The 23,374-nt window shown below is 36.8% G+C and overlaps 1 protein-coding gene across 1 annotated transcript; it reads left to right on the top strand.

Annotated features, from left to right (window-relative positions):
• Positions 1-12,513: 12,513 nt before the first annotated feature.
• capza1b (capping actin protein of muscle Z-line subunit alpha 1b) lies at positions 12,514-23,136 on the top strand. The gene is made up of 10 exons (XM_053503209.1): positions 12,514-12,601; positions 17,021-17,084; positions 17,386-17,437; positions 18,029-18,092; positions 20,589-20,795; positions 21,006-21,085; positions 21,242-21,320; positions 21,529-21,600; positions 21,727-21,789; positions 21,886-23,136. The coding sequence occupies exons 1-10, from the start codon at positions 12,563-12,565 to the stop codon at positions 22,024-22,026; spliced, it is 861 nt and encodes a 286-aa protein (XP_053359184.1). The 5' UTR covers positions 12,514-12,562; the 3' UTR covers positions 22,027-23,136.
• Positions 23,137-23,374: the final 238 nt, after the last annotated feature.

Below are 23,374 nucleotides of genomic sequence, written 5' to 3'. Positions count from 1 at the left end.
TGCAATGGTTCTGTAACCCCAAAGTGACCGGGATACAATCAGGACACACAAACATTGGTTCATTTGCTGAAATGGTACATAACCTCACATTGATATGGATCTTATACAGTCTCTGATCTGATTGTGTGCTCCTGGGGCCATTCATCCCTTTTTAGTAAACTAATGTCATTACAGTTCTGTTCAGCTTTTCACCACATTTACACCTCACACATTTGCTCCTCTCCAGCTGGAAATACTTCATAAATTACTCTGCCATTGTATAAATAGTGTAATGTTTACAATCTGAAAAACAAAAAACAAACAAACAGCACTTTACTCACTCATCTTCTATAATGCTTTATCCTGTATTTGGGGTCACGGGGACCTGGAGCCTATTCCAGGAGCCTTAGGCAACGAGGTAGGGTACACCCTGGACAGGGTTCCAATCTATCACAGGGCACACACACATAGGCACACACTCATTTACACACTTTGGGCAATTTGGGAACGCCAAATAGTTTAATTATCTTTGAACTGTGGGAGGAAACCGGTGTACCTGGAGGAAACCCACCAAGCATGGGGAGAACATGCAAACATGCACACAGATACGGGAATTGAGTCTGGCTGGGGATAGAACCTGGACCCTAGAGGTGCAAGGCGACAGTGCTAACCAATACACCGCCTCAAACAGCACTTTATTGTGCTAAAATTATTTTTGCCATTCTTAGCATTATTAGAATTAAATATTTAAGCCATGAACTCTGTAAACCCATGAGGAGCAGATGAAAGCATTCCCCTATTCTAAGAGGGAGACCAAGAGAAGAAGAGGCCAGAATTAGTCACCCTCAAAATCTGGGTTGCATCAGCTGACTGCAGAAATCCAAGCTGATGCTCCTGCTGGTACAGATGCTCTATCCACACGCTGCCATATTTACACCTCATACGAAAGTCTCTGCCAGAGTCTAACAGCCTACGTTGTCGTCATAAACCCATGCACTCAGGTCTGGTCCTGCTCTGATATGCAAAGCCTTACTCTATGAAAATCATGTTCTATATCTTATACATACACCAGATCTCAACTTAATCGAATACATACAGCATATTAAACCATGCTTTTTAAAATCATCATCATGGCACCATCTGAAGCAATATCTTTTGGGATGAATATTCTTCATCCCTCCATTACAGTTCCAGACACTTGCCAAGGTGCATTAAAGATATCCTGGAGGTTTATATGGTGGCCCACCATGCTAAGTTTAAGACACTTCATGTTGTTCTTATCTGGCACCTGTTAGCTCTTTTATGTAACATAACTGATATTTAAATTGTAGTCACATCAGTCTCAGAAAAAAAAAACTGAGAAATGTAAATAAATAAGGGTAAAATAAATGCTTTTTAACTAACTAAACTAAGTATGTAATCTCTTTGCATAGACAACCCTGATCTCATTTGAGAGTCCCTAATAACAATGTACTCAATTTTACTAATGTCATCTCAACAAATTTTTTTTTCACTACTCTGGATTGTTCGTTAGGGGGCTAGATCTACAGCCAGATTCCTGTAAAACAGCTTTGTTGAAATTTCTGTTATTAATTGTTTAATATTTTCATTTAACATTAAAATCATAGAGTGCAAATATGTCTAACATTGAAATTAGGAATATTTTCAATCATATGGGTTATTACACCAACATACTGTATATGAACAGCTAGTATTGGACAGATTATTAGCACTATCATTACACTGCTATCACAATAATAGCTAAATAATCCATAAATATATATATTTAAAAAAAACTTGGAAAGTTATGAATTCTGTACTGTCTACAAATTCAATTCGAAATATCGATAAGCCAGATTATATTTTTATAGAGCACACTTTAATATGCACTATAAAATGTGCTACTTACACAACATTTTATTTGCATTTAAGAATTCATCACCATTCAATCACAACAATATATATATATATATATACAGTATATATATATATATATATATATATATATATATATATAAGATAATAGGATAATGGCTTCAAAAACACCATTTTTCCACCATTCTCTCTGTGCATCATTAACAAACTCCGGACATTTTTAAAACTTTAATGTAGAGCATTTAGAGGTTTGAGAACTGGCTGTTAGTATCCACAGAAATCCCTAAAAGCAAGCCTCAGACCAGCTTTCCAATAGTCTTAATATTGAATTTTGAAAGCTGATTTAACGAAGAAGTCCAATCTGGATTGCAGGTAGGCAAAGATTAAGTTTGCTGATGTGTCCAGTATATGTCATGAAAATATCAATATATCACTAATTTCATAGAAATTTACTTTGTTAGACAGCAGCTACATAGTACCAGTGCAGTTCTATTACCCATCTATTTGTGTGGGAGGGAGACTGCTAATAGTAAGCAGAAAAATTATGCTTTTATTTAAAAAAAATTCGGTGTATACTGTAATACCCAATTGGTTCACGATAAAACTGTTTATCTGTGCACTATTCCTCTATTCCATCAGTTCCTTTTTGCAAAACAGACAATCCTTGATGTCACACCTCCCTTTCTCCACATTAATTTAGTTCTCCTTTATCTTGTTCACATATAAAAAAGGACAGATATATGTATATGTTTTATGATAGCCAGGTCTCGTGTTTATTTTCATGAGAAAGCAGGATTTGTGGAACAGACATGATTTGCCAGAGATATGCCTAATCAGGGTTGCCACCTTTGACTTACAATTAAACATGACACATTCGACTGTCAACATGCAAAAAGAACCATTTCTGGGTGCTTACACACAGGTCTATAGTCTTAGTAGCTGTGGCCATGGTATACCAGACCTCATGGTATACAGAGGTCAAAATAGCTACAGGAATTTTATCCTCCTCATCTTTCTTGACCATAAATGTGGATATTGACTTTGGTGGGTTTTTTTTTAAATAGCATGTGGATTCAAAGTTGTTTTTTCCCTCATTCCTCACCATAATTTTTACTAGGCCTGTGCTCAAGGAAGTTGATATTTATTTATTTATAAATTTTTTTAGCCAATCGTTAACAAATGAAGCAAAACATTTGCATTTCTTTATGACAAGCTTTGTACTCCCACCATCCTATCCCTCCGAATCAGTTCCCATTTCGGCATTTCATATCGGTGAACAAGTAACTAATGGATTAATGTTGTAAAGATGTTGATAAGTTTGCAACTAAAAAGAATTATGATAATGAACATAGGTCACGAGTAACACGCAGTGGCCTTAAAACATTATGCAGTGAACCGACTGCATTTATTGTCATTGGCAACCCGTTCTGGTTACTTGTGTAATAGTGATGCAATGTACTGAAGATGCATCAAAAACATAGCTGTGTAAAATCAGCTGCATAAAACAATGGAGCATTACATATCCTGGGAAATGTAATGTATTTTCCGCTACAGATTGTAAAAAAAAAAAAAAAAGGGGGGGTGGGCAATTTCAATCTCCAGGTGAAACCTTGCCTGTGTAGCACGCACATTGCAACATCCATTGAGAGGGGTTAAAGTCATGCAGGCTGAGCAGTATCACAATTCTGAAATTTGAACATTGTGTAGTATCTGCAAGGCAACAATTCTGTTGGTCGTCAGATTGGACATCATTTTCTTTCCAGAAATGAAGATTTAACCAAATGCCAGAGCTAGATTTTCTGATGAATTTATTAAGTCTAATGACCGTTTCTGTTTCCCTTCCTGGTCAAGTCAATAAGTGTGTTTGTCAATCACTTTTCAATTAGGCATTACACAAAAGTACTCTGATTGCATTGGCCTATCAGGGCTCTTCAAAGTCCTTCAGAGTCTCAGCTGGAATTTAACCTTGACCCTACCATTACAGGTCTGGGCTTTTCAAGTGGAGCTAACGTTGTGTGTGTGCGGGGCAGTTGAGAGAGTTAAGAGATTGACTTTATCTTGGCACTTCCTTCATGTGGAGTGGATGTCACTGACATGTCACCTTAAACCATTTAAATATTTTTCCCCAGGAGTCTACTTAAAATAACCCTTTTAGGATTTAGTGCACACACACATGCATACACACACCCATGCATACACATGCACATGCTTGTGAGAAGACAGATAGTACTTGATTCACCCTGTCCAGCTTCCCTAAACACCATCAGCAAAAACAAACGCCAGAGGGTGTTGTGATGTTTTTACCGTCAAACAAAGCTGACCTTCTGTCCTCATGCCACTCCCAACCAGCCTTGTCTCAACTCCCCCGACCCCTCTCAACCCTCCCCACCTGCATGTAATGATCTGAAGATAGTGTATCTTTAGAGGCTTTGCCAGGTACTTTACTACAATGTATACTGATGCTGGTTTCATGATTAAAGAGGAACACTGTCTAACCCAAAGTCCCCCCTCCACCCCTCGTGAGCCTTCAATTAAACACTGATTAAGTCATAACAAACTTGCTTCTCTGTAAAAGTGGTCCCAACAAAGAGTGGACAAATTTTGAGAATTTAGGAAACTAATTCCCAAATCTTTATTTGGGTTCACCAGTTTCTATCCCACCGCCAACACCAGTACCCCCCCAGCCCACCACCCCACCCCCACCCCCACCCCCACCCCCCAATTGGTGGAATGACAATTTTACATTTTAAATGCTAAAAGGTGGCTGGCAAGAAGAAGAAGCATTAAGTTTGAACTTTGGAGCAATAAAAAAGGCATGTGGTCTATTCCAGAGCAATGGGTACTTGAAGTGATACACTATCATGCATAGTGCCTGCTGTACCTTAGCCCTCTGGAGGCAATGTTATGATCTGGACTCGCTTCATGTGGTCAGGTTATGGGGCAATAAAATAAAAGTCAGCTGACTCCCTGAATGTACTACATGACTAGGTTATCACATCAAGGGGTTATTTCTTCCCTGATGGGTTGGACATCTTCTAGAACTCAGTTTGTGAAAGTTGGTTCTGGGAGTATGAGAAATCATTTTTATACACCAGTTGTATTAAGCCACCACATTAAAATGAACTTTTCTTAAGTAAATAGTGCGAATGAGGAGAGGAACTATGACACTGTGGCTCTAACTAATGAATTAAATACATTTTTACCTACATTACATTATAATATTATATTAATACATCTACATTTTAAATGAGATTTTAAAAAATGAGTAAGTAAGCACTATTTTGGCCTATTTTGCTTTTTTTTTTGCTTATTACAACAGATGTAAGTGAAAATGGAAAACTGAAATTTATAGAGGCACCATGTACATTACATTATTTTTATGTCTTCTTATTTGATATGGTTGCTATTTCAAAAGAGAAATTCTTGAAGATTTTTAGCAAGACAGATAGACATCTCATCTATATGGGCGTACATCTGTTTGTGTGGGTGTGTTTGTGTATGTAGTAGGTCTTTGGAGAGGATAATACCCTTATATTTTAGACCACATCAAAGAGAGAGGCCTCACAATTGTCACATCCCATCAGCAGCCTCGTCCTCGTGAAGGGGGGCAGACTTGCCATCCTGCGGTAGATCAAAGACGGCTAATGTTACCAGTGCTCAGGTCGTGGGAATGGACCATACCTTCATACACACACACACACACACACAATGCATGCCACCTTCATGCTCAGACATACCTCACTTACCCTTGTCCATACAAATCATTCATACTTTTAGACGTGTATGGACTTTATCGGTCTATATTAATGACATCTTTTCTCACCATAATTCAGGTTCATGCAGAATGAAACGTGCAGATGAAGGCGAAATCACTTAAACAATGCTTCAATCTGACATTCACTCCGCTGCCTGAAGCTCTTAACATCATTCATGACCTTATAAAACTTAAACTCTGTTAAAAGCCCAGCTTTTAGTGGGGCATTAAGCAGAGAATTTTCCCCCCTGACCTCCCCCTCATTCTTTGCTTTTTACTAATGCAAATACAATAAAAAAAACATCCGACACTCTCTTAGACCCAATAAAAAAGCCTGACAATGAGATTAACGGAGGACAGACAAGCATCTACAGCCAAATGACTGCCATGAGTGTGTCTCCTCTGCATATACTCAAATTTTATTATGCCTGTATGAGGTTTAGCTTATTTTACTACCGTGTAAGCTTGGTTTACTTACTATTGTGTCATAAAAGAGAAATAGAGTGAGAGTGAGCGAGCAAAAAAGAGAGAGAGAGAGAACAAACATGAACATATTAGTATAAGAGGCCCTATTCTCCCCTTATTGTAGTGTGAAGTGAAATACTGGGATGATGGGATGATGCAGGGGTTCACACACACATTTGTTCCAGTTTTTTTTTTTCTGTCCTGTGGCTCTGTGCGTCCAGAGGTAATCTCCGTGGGAGCAGCTGCAGCTTCAGATACCGACAGCTTGAGTGGCGACAAAAGGCTGCACATCATCCTGAATCTCTGTCTCTTTTTTCTCTGTTTCTCTCTCTCTCTCTCTCGCTCTCTCTCTCTGTCTATCAGTCTAAGACCATGACTAAAGCATTCACAGAACCAGTATTCGTTCTCACTAGAAGTAATTCTTGGTGATCATTAGCCAGGTTGAGTCACAGTTGTGCACGCAAAACATGTGGCAAAACACGTCAACCTTATTTTTATTGGCACCTCATTACTGCGCTACATATCATGCAAATTTTGTGACAAGTGTAAGAACTGAACCGGGTACATTCCATCTACAGTTTAACTACAGCTTCTGAACCTGATAAAACTGTGGGTGGGACGAAAACACAGTCGAAAATGAATAAAAAAACAGTCCATTTGTGGTACACACTATTTGTGGTATAGTACTCACACACCGCTTGTCTAATTTCTCTTGTAGAAGTGTGAAGTGTTTCCACATGGCTGACATTTTTCAATCTGCTACCCAAACTGGAAACACACATGGATTTTAAACACATTCTTATTATTACCATCAAAGTAATATTTTGTATTATAAATTTACATGTGAAATGTCACACACAAAAATCTTGATTTCTCTTTCAAATAAATACATTTTGGCCATTTTTTTTTTTTTTTTTTTTTTTTGCAAGTGGGGTGCCCACTGTTTTAATTCAGCTTTTTATGTGTGTGTTAAATCCAATAACAATCATCTGATAATAACATGTCTGAATATTAGGTGAATACAATTTTAGACAATAACATAACCTTAAAATATATATATATATATATATATATATATATATATATATATATATATATACACACACACACACACACACACACACACTGGCAATACATATTACTCAATTGCTTGTAGATCCACCTTTAACAGCAATAAATAATAATCGTTCGTTATTGCATTCCAATTCATTGACCATTTTGTACATTCACTTATGCATATCTCTTTTAAGGTGCCACCATATCATCTCAATTGTGTTGAGGTCTGTACTTTGGTTAGGCCATTCTGAAACATTTATTATTTTATTTTACAGGCATTCTGATGTAGATTTACTGATGCCAATCAGATCACCGTCCTGTTTCGTGACCCAAATTGCGACCGAGCTTTAGCTGTTGGACAGATGGCCTCACATTTGCCTCTAAAATACTCTGGGATAAATAGGAGTTAATTGTCGATGTAATAACTGCAAGGTACGCAGGTCCCATTGCTGCAAACACAAGCCAAATCAGCAAACCTCCACCGTGATTGACAGTGTGCATGTGTGAAGTGTTTTTGCTGAAATGCTGTTTGATTTTCACCAAACAGGGTGCCGGGAATTAAGGACAAACTCTACTTTGGTTTCATCTCTCCATGGCACATTGTTCCAGAAACCTTGAGGTTTGTTCAGATGCAGATGGCGAACACCAGTCATGCTTCCATGTTTGTTTTACTTTTAAACAGAAGAGATTTTAAACTGGCTTGAGTTGTTCAATTTACTTCTAATTGTGCAGTTATGGACTGTGGGCCTGTACGGTCTAAGATTTAGTTTTACTTTTTTTTTTTGCATTTCTCTGAAAACTGCACTGTTTGACCATGGGATGAATGTGCTTGGATGTCCACTCCTGGGAAGATTGGCAAATTGAGTGCTTTCCACTTGTGAATAATCGTTCCCACTGTAAAATGTTAAATAACAGATTGTTTGGAAATGATTTTCCAGATTGATGTGCAGCAATAATTGTTTCTCGAAGACCACTGTTTATGTCCTTCCTTATTGCCATTGTTTTAACACATGCCTGGTGCCCCAGAACAGCAAACTGCTAAAACTTCTGCTTTTATAGAGGTCTGCACAACTGCTGATTAACAATTAATCGAGGGCTGATGATTAGCACCACCTGGCTCGAACATACCTTCTTAAATCAGGTGGAAGCAGTAAGTGGGTCAGTAAATGCTAGTGCTCTATGATGTTAAAAAGCGCAGTGCTTGTGTTCTGACACAAAATGCATACATTACAGGCATGTTTGTAGTTTACAGTAAGTATTGTACGCTGCCATGGCCACAGAAAAGTCACACCACCACGGTGCACATTTGTCAATTAATCTTTGAAACACCTTTTATTACTTCTAAAATTGCAGTAATTTTGGTTAGAGATTGTTAGTTCAATTCATGTGAAATGTTTTTACTTTAAACAAAACTCTGCTTTTACTGATTTTTTATGCAATTGCAGCAAATATTTATGTCATCTCTGATCATGATTTCTTTTGCAAAATTGAATGTTCAGCACTATCGTCTTAACTCAATTCCAGGAATATCAGAAATCGCCTTTGTTGTTAAGGGGATAATCTGACCTTCATGAAACACGCCAACATCTTTGTCATGACCACAGGATACATCTTCTGACATGGTTGTTTAAAAATTGAGAAGCTACACATTGCTTTAGTTAGGGTTAATTGAAAAGTTTTTTAGCTGAAAAAAAAAAATCATCTTTGCAGCAATTTTCTAATCAAAGGCTCTTACGTATTTGCTTATATAAATCCTTTTTTTTTTTTTGGCCTGGCAGTATACAATTGCAGATACAGTAAACACCAACTAAACAGAACATGAAACACATTATCTGGATTATCATAAGGAGCAACATGTAATATTTTACATGGGACTCACCAGTCTGTCTTTCCAGCTGTCATGTGCTATCCAAAAATACAATATGTATACATGAATGACATATGACATTTAGAATGACAGCCCTGACTAGTGAGTCCAATACTATTATCATTCAATACCATTTTTAGTGATGTGTGGTACAGCGTATGACCATGAACAATCTGGAACTAATATTATTCCAGTGAAGCCTGGGGTTGGTTTCAGTATGGATTCTGTTTGATTTCAATATATGGTGTGTCCAATCTGGAGCCGGGCTGATGTCACTTCGAAGTCTCATTTCAGGCTGGATTCTGTCCATTTGCTCTCGATTGATGGTGTTACTTGATAGAACCATCATACTAATTCAGCTTTCTTCTTCTGATGCACTTTATTTACAAATTATCCCATATTCTTTATTTCTCACAAAACCCAGGACATATCACCCTCTCCCTCTGATGTCACGGGTTGATATCCACCGGAACCCCAAATCGCAGCATGCTGGGTTAGGAAAAATGCGAAAATTATTTGATGTTCCACACACAAAGAACACAGCCACACATCATGTCAGCGTAGACTTTTTGAGTTGCTGCTGGGAGTCAGAGGAAAAGGAACGGACACAGATGAGTTTTCACAGCATATTACACAACCAGGAACAACAGGGAGAGGTGTTTTCTCTTCTCCCAGTACATGTCTTTCACTGTCTCTCTTTTTTTTTCCAGGAAAATTTGTTCCAAAGGCTTAAAGTTGAGGACGTATCCTTTACCATCTCTCCTAATATCAGGATATTCATCTTTTCTTTTCTTCATCTATTTACTTTTCTACACATTCAAAAAAAAAGTTTATTTGTACACAGATGTGACATGTATTGTGGGCTGATCGCCACTTACAAATTGCTCATTGTTTATGACTGACTGTATATTGGCTTGTGCCCTGCGCTGGATTGGCACCCCATTAAGGATGACTCCTGCCTTGTGCATTGGGTCAGGATCCAGGCTCCTTTTGGCCCTAGGTAGGATTAACGGTACAGAAAATGGATGAATGTATGGACGGATGGATGAATTTACCTATGTGTCTACTCACTCACTCACTCACTCATCTTCTATACCGCTTTATCCTGTATTCGGTGTCGTGGGGACCAGGAGCCACCTATGTATCTATTGTGATTATAATTAAAATATTTTTTTATTATATTGATGTTATGCAGGAGGTCCATTATAAATTTTTTGTCCATTACATGAGGTTCTTTAGTATAAAGAGGAGGCGTACTTAAAATTATATTACATTCTTTTGCATGGGAAACCATTTTGGACCTTATACATCTTCGAACAGATCTAGAGCGACCTCTTCTGGTTGGTCTCCCTTTAAGTTAAATGGTAAATCTGTATCTGTAGGAAATTAGTTCAAATACTGTACTGTGCCTACAAAAATAAATAAAAACAAGATTATTTTTATTATTTGCACCAATATACCAATATACATGTAGGTAAGAAACAGGTAAGAAAAAAATCACAAAATGTAGGCAATAATTTTTTGAAGTAAGAATTAGTTTTACTTTTTGATTGTATTTTGAGTTTTTTCAATTGTATTGTAATTATTTTCCATGTTTCTATAACTGTTGATAATGCTAACACTTAACATGCTGACTCTGGATGGAAATAAATGTTGTGACATTGCATAAGTTTATTAATAGGATTCATAGGTAATCAAATAGGTAATCAAAGCAAAAGGTGCAAAACTTGTATCGATGATGGGAGAGTTGGGAGGCTGTGTAAAGTCTTCTCCAGCACACCTTCAAGATTCTCAATGGGGTTAAGGTTTGGACTTTGTGGTGGTTAATCCCATGCTCCACTCTTTGAACCAATCTTTTACAATTTGAGCCAGATGAATCCTGGCAATCATCTTGGAATATTCTTGTGCCCTCAGGGAATAAAAACCTCCATTGGTAAAACCTGGTCATTGTCAGCAGATCTGAGCATACAAGGTTCCTGAACCTAGACCTGACCAACTGAAGCAACCATATCACATGCTTTTACTGTACTGATGAGTGCATCACTTCATCTATTTCTCTTCTTACGCTAATGTACCCATCACAGTGGAAGATTCTTATTTTCTGATCAGCCTACAATAAGCCTTACGATAAGGCTACACAGCCGTTTAGTCCCAGTCCCTTAAATTATTTTTGCATTGTGCACGTGGAAATGCTTTCAATTTTATTATTAAACATAACTGTGAGTTATCCTGTAGATTTGTTATGATTTAATTTCACTAATTTTATTTATATTTATTTACAGTGCATTTGGACCATGTTGTAACAGTTTTTAAATATTAAAACTTAAATTAAAAGAAACATGAAGCTGTATTTTGATATATTACACAATAATATTATATTATACAGTAGTGGTGTATTTTCCATTCACACTGAAACCAGAAAGCACATATTTTTGCACTGTAAATTTTGACAGCATATCATAAAATTAATATTTTTATTCAAAACTAGTATATCTGATACAAAGCACAAATAATTATTTTTACCAAGTACAAATATTTTAATGTTTTATATATGTTATATTTTTATTTATTATGTGTTATTATTCATACAGAAGCAAATAATATTTTGCCCAGATTTGTCAATTTTGTTGATTTGTACTTTGTCAGTTTTAATTAGCTAAAATTGAGCTGTGAATAATAAAGGTAGCTTTTTGTACTTAAATATTTTAACCAGCAAATAAATATGCAGCTTTTAAAACCCAGAGCATTAATTTTTTTTTTTTTACATTTTTTTTAATAAACGTATATACAGTAGGAGTCAGAATTATGTTATACGATTGACTTTTTTTTTTCCAACACAACCTAGGCCATATAATGTACTGAATTTTATTTCATTTTAACCAACTATACAAACATGATGGAGAAAAAACAAATGTGTCACATAGGCAAAAATTAGCACAGATATAGATGATATCATTATATCATTTATAGTTATATTTAATCTTGTGGAATGTGCACGAGACACTTTCCTGATATCGCTTATGCTTTAGCAGCTATAAACAGCTGTTCCTTCACCAGCTTCTCTTTTCTTCTGTCACACAAGTTCCTGTGAATAATATCCTCAGACTACTATATAGATTACTATAATATAGAAATGATAACCCTATCACCGAGACAAAATTAACGTGACATGAAATACAGTTAGAGCTTCCCTTGTAAAACATCAAGCATCTTTCTGTCTCTATTAGGAATGCTTCTGAGCTTAATTTTAACATCATATTGTTTATAAAGTTCAGTATTTAGTCCATAAACTTCGACCTTATTGAGTGGGAAATGCTTTACATAAAATAAATTTAGAAAAGGGGATCATTACACTGAAGACGTTTACTATAGAGTTCATATTAGTTTCGTTTTCAAACTAATAATTTTAGTTTCATTCACCCGGGCGACACTGTGACAATAATGAGCTCCACTGCCTCTCTTGCCGCTCTGGACCAATCAGATTCTCCTGACCTATTATGGTAATGGCCGTGACAGGCTGCTACCCAAGATGCATTGCGTTTTGAGGCTGGTCTGCTAGAGCTAAGATGACCGACTTTGAGGAACCGCTCTCCGACGAGGAGAAGGTAAACGATTTTTCTTTAATGTAACGCATTACTAAAGCAAAAGAAATTGCCACAATATATATTCTGCAGCCACTGAAGCGAAATCTAGCAACTCGTGGTAATTATGTTGACGTCTTGACAGAAAGCTGACCGCGTTTACCCGGCTAGCGCTGTAGTTAGCTTGCTTAGCTTACACAGGAAGCTACACACAGTAGCTGCCCGTTTAGGGAATGCCCAGCCTTAGTAGTAAACACTCCTTGTTTTGCTAACGAAGCAGTTACCCGTCTTTATTTAGAAATTGAATTAATATGGCAGTTGTTTCAGCGCATAAATCCGTCAGCAACCGGGACTGAGTGGGTTTTTGTTTATTCACCGAGTGTTCCGGAATCGTTGCTTTGATTGAACGCGTCTGAGCTGAAGTTGTTAGCCGGGCGTTAGCTCGCGTAACTTGTCAAAATTACTAACTGTACAGGAAGTAGCGTCGAGTCGCTAGCTAGCTAGCTGCCATAAATAGTCCTATCTATTCTGACTCTACTGTTGGGTTTGATTTCGCTGAGAAACTAGTTACAAACATGGAGTGCCCGTAACTTTAATATACAACCCACCTAGTGACACGATTAGTAAAGATTTAGCCGAATCCAGCCCACTATCGCGTTTACATTGGTATTAATTGTACTCTAATTTGGCCAGTTTATGCGTAAGCTGCCAGCTTGTGCAAATAGAACATTTAGTTCAGTTGGTCATGGCGTCTGAAGAACTGCATACAGACATATAGCAGGATGTGTTTCTAGGAAGTAAGTATGTAACAAAAGGCTTAAGCGCACAGAGTCTTATAGGTTTTCTGGTCATAGATTTCAATGAAATTTTTAGATATTCTGGATTGGTGATCAGGTGTATGTATGTGTGTGTGTGTGTGTGTGTGTGTGTGTATATATATATATATATATATATATATATATATATATATATCAAACTTTTTGCATTACATCTTTTATTTAAGTCACTTTTGGATAAAATAATTTTGTTTTAAAGTAGTTATTGTTTGTATGTTCTATCATTTTTAAGTGGCATTTTTATCCTGCAGGCAGAGTTTTTGAGTTCATGATGCCAGAAAATTGCAAACACACACCCAAACAAATAAATAAATGGTGTTCAGACCCAAAAATTGTCAAATGGTGTAAAACTAATGTCTTGTTTACATAAGAATGAATTCTCTCCATTTTTTTTTGTTAGATTTTAAGTAGAGCGGCATGCATTTGGAAATTATTATTTTTCCTTTTATTGGTTTTATTTTGTGATGGCACAGTTTTTTGTTCAAATAAATGTATCTAGGCTAACAGGAGTGGCACAAATGAGATCTCATTAAGAGGATGTTTCCAAATGTTTATCAACTCGGTTATGAAAAAGAAATGAACAAATCCTTAAATTATTTACTGACTCTACATAAATATCCTGACTGATTGTATATTACCTAAAATAAATTTCAGCCTTTTGCAATTAAAATAATTGCACAGGTCCATACTGCAGATTTTATTTTTATGGGATTAATTGTGCAGCTTTATTTTAAACCTATATTAGATTTAAAGTAAAAAATAATAATAATAATAATATATAAGGGGATAAAAATGCTAATGGATAGAAAGTTTGGCTTATACTGTATGTTTATTAAATATTTTGTTTATAGTTTATATTGTTTATATATTTTCCTGTTAATACACCCATTGATATCTAACTCTTCTTTGGGGGGTTTAAACAAACTCTAAAATTTCTGGATTTATTTCTTATTTATTTTTAACTTTAGTGTCTGTTAGATAAATAGAAGAAAACTTTAGCTAATGTGTGTCAAGGTGGTCATGATAATATGAATTCAAAACCCAGACTTGCCAGGGAAGCAGTGTTGGGCATCAGAATGATCAGCTGTGTGGTTATCTTGTTTATTAATTAATAGGTATTTGTTAATTTTTAAACACAAACATATTAAATAGTGATATTAAAATGGTTGTATTTTAGGACTGTATTATTTGCCTGGTAGAAAATTGATCAACTGATGTGGATTAAACAGGTTAGAATTGCTCAGTATGTGATAAGACCACGTAGTTGCCAGGATGTCTGCTGCATTTGCTTTTTATCTCTACTGAGGCATGTAACATGAGCTTGCATCTTAAGCCACCAGATTTTGATACATTACCTAGAGAAACCTGTTTTACCCCACCCCATTTACGGGTTTACTGTTTGTTTATTTAAATCATATGTTCTTATCAATATAGGGTTTATCAGCAGTTTGACTGCAGTTCAATGTGTTTCAGTTTGCTGTAGTCTATAATGCTTCTTTGCACATCTGTAGCTCGAATAGAGGAAGTGCTACTACACCTTCATAGTTCAGACTTTATAGTTGGACAGAAATCTGTTTAGTGCCTTGGTGTGTAGAGAGTGCAGAGTAGACGGAGAAAGAGCAGTAATATGAGGCTTGAGAGTTAAACTGATTTTGGACATGGCTCCCTGTTTTACTAAATATACATCTTCCTCATTCTCTGTGTGCATGAGCTTTAAAATACTTGTCATACTAATTGTGTTAGTAAATTAGGGTATAGTGTGTAAGGTGCCCCCCCCTCCCTTTCTATAATTCAAGAAGTGAAACTCTCATATTCTAAATTCATTACATATAAATATTCCAAGCATTTTGTCTTGTTTTAATCTTGATTATGGCTTACACTTGATGAATCAAAAGTCCAGTATCTCAAAATATTAGAGTATTCCTCAAGATAAATCAAAAAAGGAATTTTAATACAGAAATATTTATCCTCTGAACAGTATGTAAATTTATGCACTCAATACTTGTCCCAGGCTCCTTCAGCACAAGTTGCTGCATCAGTGTGGCATGGCATGGTGGTGATCAGCCTGTGGCATTGCTGAGGCTTTACTTAAGACCAGGTTGCTTCGATAACAGTTCATCTCTTTTGTTGGGTCGGAGGTGTTTCTCGTCTTTTTCTTGACAATAGCCCATAGATTATTTCTGTGGTTGAGGTCTGGCAAGTTGGCTGGCCAGTCGAGCAGAGTAATATCATGGTTAGCAAACCATTTAGAGGTGATGTGGTTAGATGCGAAGTTCTGAAATTGGCATTTCCACGGCGGACTTCATGCAATTTGTGATCGAAGGCATTCCATTCTTCCTTCATACTTGGCGAGCTTGATTTCCAATGAAATGCAAAAAAGCCAAATACTTGGGACTCCTGCTCCTTGGGACCAGTTTTTTTTTGCCTTAGTCCACTTCTTTTAAAGCTCTTCTTTTTTTTGTTTTTATCAGCTTAGCTTGATAATCTTGCTGTGGTCATCCTTGTTGCTTGTGCATCTTATTTCTACTATGCTTTTCCTTTCCAGTCAACTTTTGATAAATATGCTTTGACACAACACAGTGAAAACGGCCAGCCCTTTCACCAATGACCATCTATGGCTACCCTCCTTGTAGAGGATGTCAATGATCATCTTTTGGACAGTTGTCCAGTCAGCAGTTTTCCCCATAATTGTCTTTGCATGTACTGAGTTAGACCAAGAGACCACCATATTTATAGTGTATGAATAGTAAATGACTCAACTCGAAATGAAATATTTAAGTATTTTGATGTACTGGATTTTTTATTTATTTATTTTTTTGAATAGGAAGCCATGAAGTCTTCAAAATATAAACAAAAAGGACTTAAAGTATTCCATTTTACATGTAAAAGTTTTCACTATTTTATTTAATTTTTATATATAAAATGTCCATGATACTCTAATTTGAGGTACACCGTAGGTATGAAATGAGTAGTTGTTTAATCTGCTTTAGAAAAAAATCATACAGATAGAAATGGCCCTATCTTGCTTAATTTACAGCAAAGATGTGCGTATTTACAAAGGTAATTATTTAACAATAATAAAATCTCAAGTAGAATGCTAAAGAACTCCATTTCAGTTTTGTTTGCTGTTCTCCCTGTTTAGACATTTCCTCTTTGTTTGTATCACTGGTTTTAGAGGCTGTTTACTGTTGCACTCACTTCCTCACATGTATGAAAGACAATTTTTATGAACTGTCTGGTGGCCTGCATCTAGATAGTTAAATACACATTAATTTTGTATATATGTAATGTTGAATATCTTTATGCTTCTGTGTTTTAAAAAAACAACATAAAATTATAGAAACCTCATTCTTGTGTTTCCACAACCTGAATATAAAACACTCGTGTACATGCTGTATCATTGCTAGTGTATTACACAAAGCAGTAAGGCAGGGCAGTGCTGCTGTAGACTCCACCCTAATGCCTTTATAAGTTATTAGCAGTTGGTGTATTAATTCTTTACACCCTTAGGACATGAACAATGTGACTGTATAATAACTGTCCCAATGATTCATTGCTATAACAATTTTATGCAGTATTTTTAAATTGACTTCTGTGTTTTTTGCAGGTCCGCATAGCAGCTAACTTTGTTACCCATGCTCCACCTGGCGAGTTCAACGAAGTCTTTAATGGTAAGTTTCCCATTTGTGTAGCGGTAGAGGATGTTATTTGGTGGGGTAATGGACAATATAGGGTTTTTTTTTGTTTGTTTTTTAACAAAAAAAATTTGGGATCCATATATCCAGAATATCTTACAGAAACTTCTACTTACCTTAAAGGTGTTTTCAACATTTTTCAAATTAGAGAAACTTTAGGTTATGTTTTTTATGTTTAATTTGACTTTAAAATATTTGGAGGATTGTGCCTGTTTGACTTTGTGTCAAGTGTAGTAAATGCTGGTTTTTAATAAGATTTTATACTTTTTATGTACAGATGTGCGGCTTCTACTCAACAATGATAACCTCCTCAGGGAGGGGGCAGCACAGTAAGTGTCTTGGTTCACTGATAATATTATCTGTTTAGTTGTGTTCACATTACGAGCCTAATTACAAGTGACTTTTATCTGATTAATGTGGACGCATCTTTCCTTTGAAAAGGCATGCATAAAACACATCAGTACGTCTTTGCTTTGCATCGGGGCTAAAATGCATCACAAGGTTCTTGCGAGCACTCCCTAATTTCAGACAATGCATGCAATTTTAACATGTTGAAAGCAGTTAGTTGGCTGTATTTGTTGAGGTCCTAAAGAAGGGCAAAAGCCAAACATCTCGTTTTAGCTGTTTTGGCAGCTATTTCTAACACTGCTCTGAAATCCCCATGCTGCCAGTGCTGAAATTACATGAATTCAATCTTTCTGTTATTCACGTAGATGTATCAGATATATATCCGATCTAGGACCACATAAGAAAGTGACTCAGATCTGTTCTGAACCTCCATGCAGCCCTAAAACAAATCAGATCTATGTCACATTAGGGTAACAAATTGAATTATCTTAAAGTGGTGTGTGAATGTAGCCTGGGAGCCAAGGAATATATTTTTTTTGTCTCATTTTTTTTTCTATCTCGTTCTCTCACAGTGCCTTTGCCCAGTATAACATGGATCAATTTACTCCTGTAAAACTGGAAAATTCGGAGGAGTCGGTAAGTCTTATTTATAACGTACTTACTATATGATTTAATATACTTACCTGGCCTATGTATTAGATACAGACTTTTCATATTAGTTTGCTGGTTATTTGGTAAAGGACGTTCTTGTAGGATTTAATGGGCTGATTTAAATGCATATAAAACTTTCTTAAATTACTAGATGTCTCATTTTGACTTCATAGTCCAAATATATAAATCAGCTCTACTGTTATAACATGAAATAACAATAATAACATGCCATAATTCAGTTATGAATGAAACTCATCTGTTGCTTTGCATAGTTGGTCATCTTCTATAACCTGTTCAGCAGAACTGTGAACATCTTCTAATCGCAGTGCTTATTTAAGGATAGTCTGTCAACCAAAATATTTAACCAAGAGCAATGTCTTGGTCAAAGGTTGACAGCAGTGAACCATTAGAAATGACTAGTATTAGTACTGGTGTCTTAACTGTACACTTACAAAGTAGGTGATTATACACAGCAGTAGTGCTGTAACTGAAACACATATAGCCACACCACAAACTACCATCTATCACTGCTGTGCTGTAAATAGACATCCACCCAGATAATATGGTCGTCATGTGATGGCGGCTTTCCACTGATTTATGGGGTGACATCTACTGCTATTCACATTTTAAACTACAGTCAGAAATTGTTTACTCCCATATGCTAGATATACCTAATAAAATGGGCGATATTTATACTGGATTAAGGGGCAACATGGTTATACACCAATGTGCCATAATATAAAAGCCACTGACGGGTTAAATTATCAATATTAATTCTTATTACTGTGGTCTCAGCCAGGGAAGGATATATTAGACAGCAAGTGACCAGTCAGTTGTTGGAGTGTATGTGTTAAAAACAGGAATAATGGACAAGTAAAAGGATTAAAATGACTTTGAGAGGAGCTAAATTGTGATTTTAGATGACTGGGTCATATGGCAGGTCTAGTAGTGTGTTCCCTGAATGCAGTGGTTAGTGCTTATTAAAACTGTTCTAAAGGAGGACAACTAGTGACAGGGTTATGAACTTCCAAATCTCAGTAATGCACATTAAGGGTGAAGGCTAGTATATCTGATCCAATCTTACTAAAGGCCTACTATATCACGAGTTCCTGAAAAAGTTAATGGTAAATAGAATCATCAGGACAATTATTATAATTTAATAACAAGCGAACATGCATTTAAAAGGTAACAGTTACAAGGTTGAGAGAATTCTAACTTGCACACCCCAAACCATAATTGTGGATATAATATAGTTGTTGCTAATAGTGGCAAATGTCAACTAAATTAACATTTTTTTCCATTTTTCTGCCTTGTTGGCTGGCTAAAAACACTTTTATGGTATATCTTAAATGATGAAACAAATTGTTAATACTTACAAACTTTTTCTGCTTACCTGCTCCTTGTTGACTTCAAATAGCCGAACAGGAAGTGGTATGGCTGTAATTTGGATATAGTCTGTTATGTATATGGTCTGATATCAGTCAGTTACAAACAGTAACTGCCATACCTGTAAGCTGACCTGTCCCTGTTTATAAACATTTCCCCACAATCTGCAAGCCGTTTCTGTTGTTACATGGTGCAACTAGATGATACACATGATTGGCTGTTTTTGCGTCATTTATAGCACTGAATGAGACATTTCATTTGTCCAAACACAGACATACCTCTGACCTAAACGTTGTTGCAGACCAAGTATTCCTTAATACTCATTTAACAGGACCTTTTACCCTGCCACAGGAAAAAAATGTTCAGGAATGGTTCAAGGAAAATTACAGAGTTCATGGTGTTGAATTGGCCTCAAAATTCCCTATATCTTAATCTGACTGAGTATCTGTAGGATGCCCTTTCCATGGAGGACCAAATTTAGCAATTTATAGAAAGGACTTTAAAAAATCTGGTGCAGTCTAGGTGCTAGATACCCCAGCACACCTTCTCAGGTTTTATGGAGTCCATGCCAAGCTGACATGCCAGTGTGAGATTTAATTAATTTATTTGCACTGGGATTTTCCTCTTTAAACATCCATATAGATTGGTTATTTTATTCTTTACTGTTGATTATGGGGATAATTTTGTATTTATTAATCTAAAATGTTTAACTAGTTGTTCGTAGGAATTTACTTGTATGTTATTTATAACTATTAAGCTTGTTTTTGTTTAAAAAAAAATGCTGGTCTGCCTGTTTCACTATTCCAATTATAGCTTATTATGCATCCACCACCATCTTGCTGGTGGCTTGCACTAACAATAACGCTAAAGAAACTATCACAGTGTTTAACTTGTCTTCCAAAAAATACAGTCAGTCTATTATGTGTAAGTTTTTTGTGCTGTTGTAGGACATTAATACCTGCTCTGCAGGTTTTGTTGTAACAGTCAGGCTCTGTCATTTATAGACTGACTTCCTCCTTTACTGTGTGCTAGAGTCTCAAAAAAGGTGCATTTGTAGGTGGTCATTACTCATTTCCTTCTTTCCCCTCTTCACAGGTTCTGATTACGGAGCATGGGGACTTGGGTCAGGGACGCTTCTTTGACCCACGGAGCCGCAGGTCGTTCCGTTTCGATCACCTGCGTAAGGAGGCCAGTGATCCGCAGCCTTATCAGGGTGAGACCGCGCTGCACTCCTGGAGAGACGCCTGCGACGCTGCACTCAGTGCCTACATCAAGGAACATTACCCTACTGGAGTGTGCACGGTATGTATACACAAACAAACACAAAAGTAAAGAATTTGATGGGTACATGGTGCGAGTATTTTTTTTTTAAATTATTTTTTCTGTAAGTTTGTACTTGTGTTCATGTTTTATAGTGCAAATAAACATCATGTAACCATTTTATAAACAATTGGAATTTATTTTTGTTTAATTTACTGGCCCTTGTGTTTTAAACCTACTGGTTTTGAACAGGTATATGGAAAAACAGTGGACGGCCAGAAGACCATTATTGCCTGCATCGAGGGACATCAGTTTCAGCCTAAAAATTTCTGGTGAGGATTCTGGTTAAAGTTCTGTGCTTGTAGAAATGTTATTGGCTGTTTTAACATTGTTTACAAAGGAACTATAGTACAGGGGGGGTACAGACAGACATTTTACTTCTGCGTTCCATGGCCTTTGTGTTTGTTTTTGCATGTGTTCTTGCATAGGAACGGCCGCTGCAGGTCAGAATGGAAGTTTACCATCAACCAGCCTTCTTCTCAGGTGGTGGGAGTGCTGAAAATCCAGGTGAGAATTCTATAAGCATAAAAATAAGAAACACATTTTATATTTTTTTTCCACAGCCAACATGGGAGATGTGAGTTTTCTTGTTTTAGAGCTTAACTTAATCTTAAAGCTGATGGTGATATATTGTCAGCTTTTCTGAAATGAGCTCTAAATTTTATTTCTGCTTAATGGTGTAGTAATTTCTTCATTGCTAACTGTGCCGTGACAGGTGCATTATTATGAGGATGGCAATGTGCAACTGGTCAGTCATAAAGAGGTGGAGGAGTCCATCATAGTTACTGTGAGTAAATGTTTGTATTCCATCCACTATAAATTTAGTTTTCACCAGTATTTCTGCTGTCAGATGCCTAGACGGTTTTGGTTTGTATCATATGGAGCAATGTTTTATTTCATTTCTTATCTCCAGGATGAAGAGGCAACCGCCAAGGAATTTGTAAAAATCATTGAAAATGCAGAGAACGATTATCAGGTAAAGCATTCATTGTACTTTGTATATACTGTACAACCATAGGATTTACCACTTCAGCATGTGTAAGATAAGTAACGTTGACACTTTTTACTATAGACGGCCATCAGTGAGAACTACCAGACGATGTCGGACACGACCTTTAAAGCTCTGCGCAGGCAGCTCCCTGTTACTCGCACCAAGATCGACTGGAACAAAATTCTCAGCTACAAGATCGGCAAAGAGATGCAGAATGCCTAGAACGTGCCTGGTTCCAGCTCTCTTCCTCTCTCAACGCAGAACCGGTCAAAAAGAAAACCACATGCTGTTCGCTAACCAGAGGGAGACCTTCCCCCCCCCCCCATCCCTGAAAAAAAAATGAAAACAGAAAAAAAAACAAAACCAAATAAGTCAAGGAACTTGCTCTATCAATGTTACTAAGAGGATGTAATTCCATTCAATTTCGGGTTTGTAAAAGAACTCAGCTGTTGGAGGAGGGTCGGACATGAGCGTAGAAGGAGTCTGGATCTAAATTATCGGCAAATCTGATGCCATTATTGCATTTATGTGAATTCATCTGACCCATCTATCCAAAATTCTTTTGAAAGGGTGTACAGTGTAGTTTTTTTTTGGTGTTGTGAGCTGCGATGGTTTGGAATGTTTGTGAGTATGGTTTAATTGTCCTTGAGAAGCAGAGAACTGCTGTCTGTGTCGCTCAGTAACTACTGACTGCAGTCTAATAGTCAGAACAAACCTCCTCTTCTTTCAGTCCGAGTGTGTAAGAAGGGTAGGCTTGTGTCTGTTGGAATTGGTCTTTGTCTTAATGCCTCACTCTTAGTTACCTCCTTCCACCTTGTATCTTAATCCTCCCACCCAAAAAATCGAAGGCATTTACAATATGTATGGATTCCTGAATCAAGGAAAGAAACCAATAGTAATTTTTCCCACGGCAGAGAAATCCCAGTTAATTCTGAGTTTCATATTTATACATACAGATATTATATTTTACTAAGCAACCTTTAAAACCCATGCTAGCACTCTTTTTCTTTTTGTTGTAAGCATCCTGTGCGCTTTGGGATGTCCAGAATTGAACGAGTCTTACAATGCAAACAGCAAATCGGAGTTGTTCTATGCACTCTGCTGTCCTGGAGCGGAAGGGGGCGTTGTCAGTGTTGCTGTCGCATGTTCATGTCATGGTACTGTTCGGTGCTTCACCACTGTAAAATTCACCCTGAACACGAAGCATTGTCGCACTGTATAATATCACTCACATCACCTCTCTGTCTCTCTCTGTCCTGTAACAAAGCTCTTATGCTGATTTTAGCAAAGTCTATGCTACTCACAGGTAATAAAGAATTGGCACCAAACTGATGACTGCAACTGTCTGGAGTGTTTTTCTTCTTTTAGGACGCTGCTTATAGCTTCTTGACTCAGCAGAGACTGGCATTAGCACACTTGTTCAGTGTAATATTCTAGACCTAGATTGGATCTCTTTGACTTGTTGAGGTAATAAACTTTGATGGTCCTCTAAGGTTAAGTGTCCAAAATTACACAACAGTTAAATTCCTTGACCCACTAACAAAGTAATAATGTTGTGCCTACTTACAAC

The sequence above is a fragment of the Clarias gariepinus genome, chromosome 9, assembly GCF_024256425.1.
Source record: "Clarias gariepinus isolate MV-2021 ecotype Netherlands chromosome 9, CGAR_prim_01v2, whole genome shotgun sequence".
NCBI classification, from domain to species: Eukaryota; Metazoa; Chordata; class Actinopteri; order Siluriformes; family Clariidae; genus Clarias; species Clarias gariepinus.
The sequence above is the reverse complement of the archived record's forward strand: the minus strand, read 5'-3'. Positions and strand labels throughout refer to the sequence as shown.

Excerpts from the sequence above, each read along its gene's own strand:
- capza1b (XM_053503209.1), top strand. The coding sequence starts at position 12,563 with ATGACCGACTTTGAGGAACCGCTCTCCGACGAGGAGAAG. Across the intron at positions 17,438-18,028 it reads CTCAGGGAGGGGGCAGCACA|TGCCTTTGCCCAGTATAACA; the intron begins GTAAGTGTCTTG and ends GTTCTCTCACAG. Across the intron at positions 21,601-21,726 it reads AGGAGTCCATCATAGTTACT|GATGAAGAGGCAACCGCCAA; the intron begins GTGAGTAAATGT and ends TCTTATCTCCAG.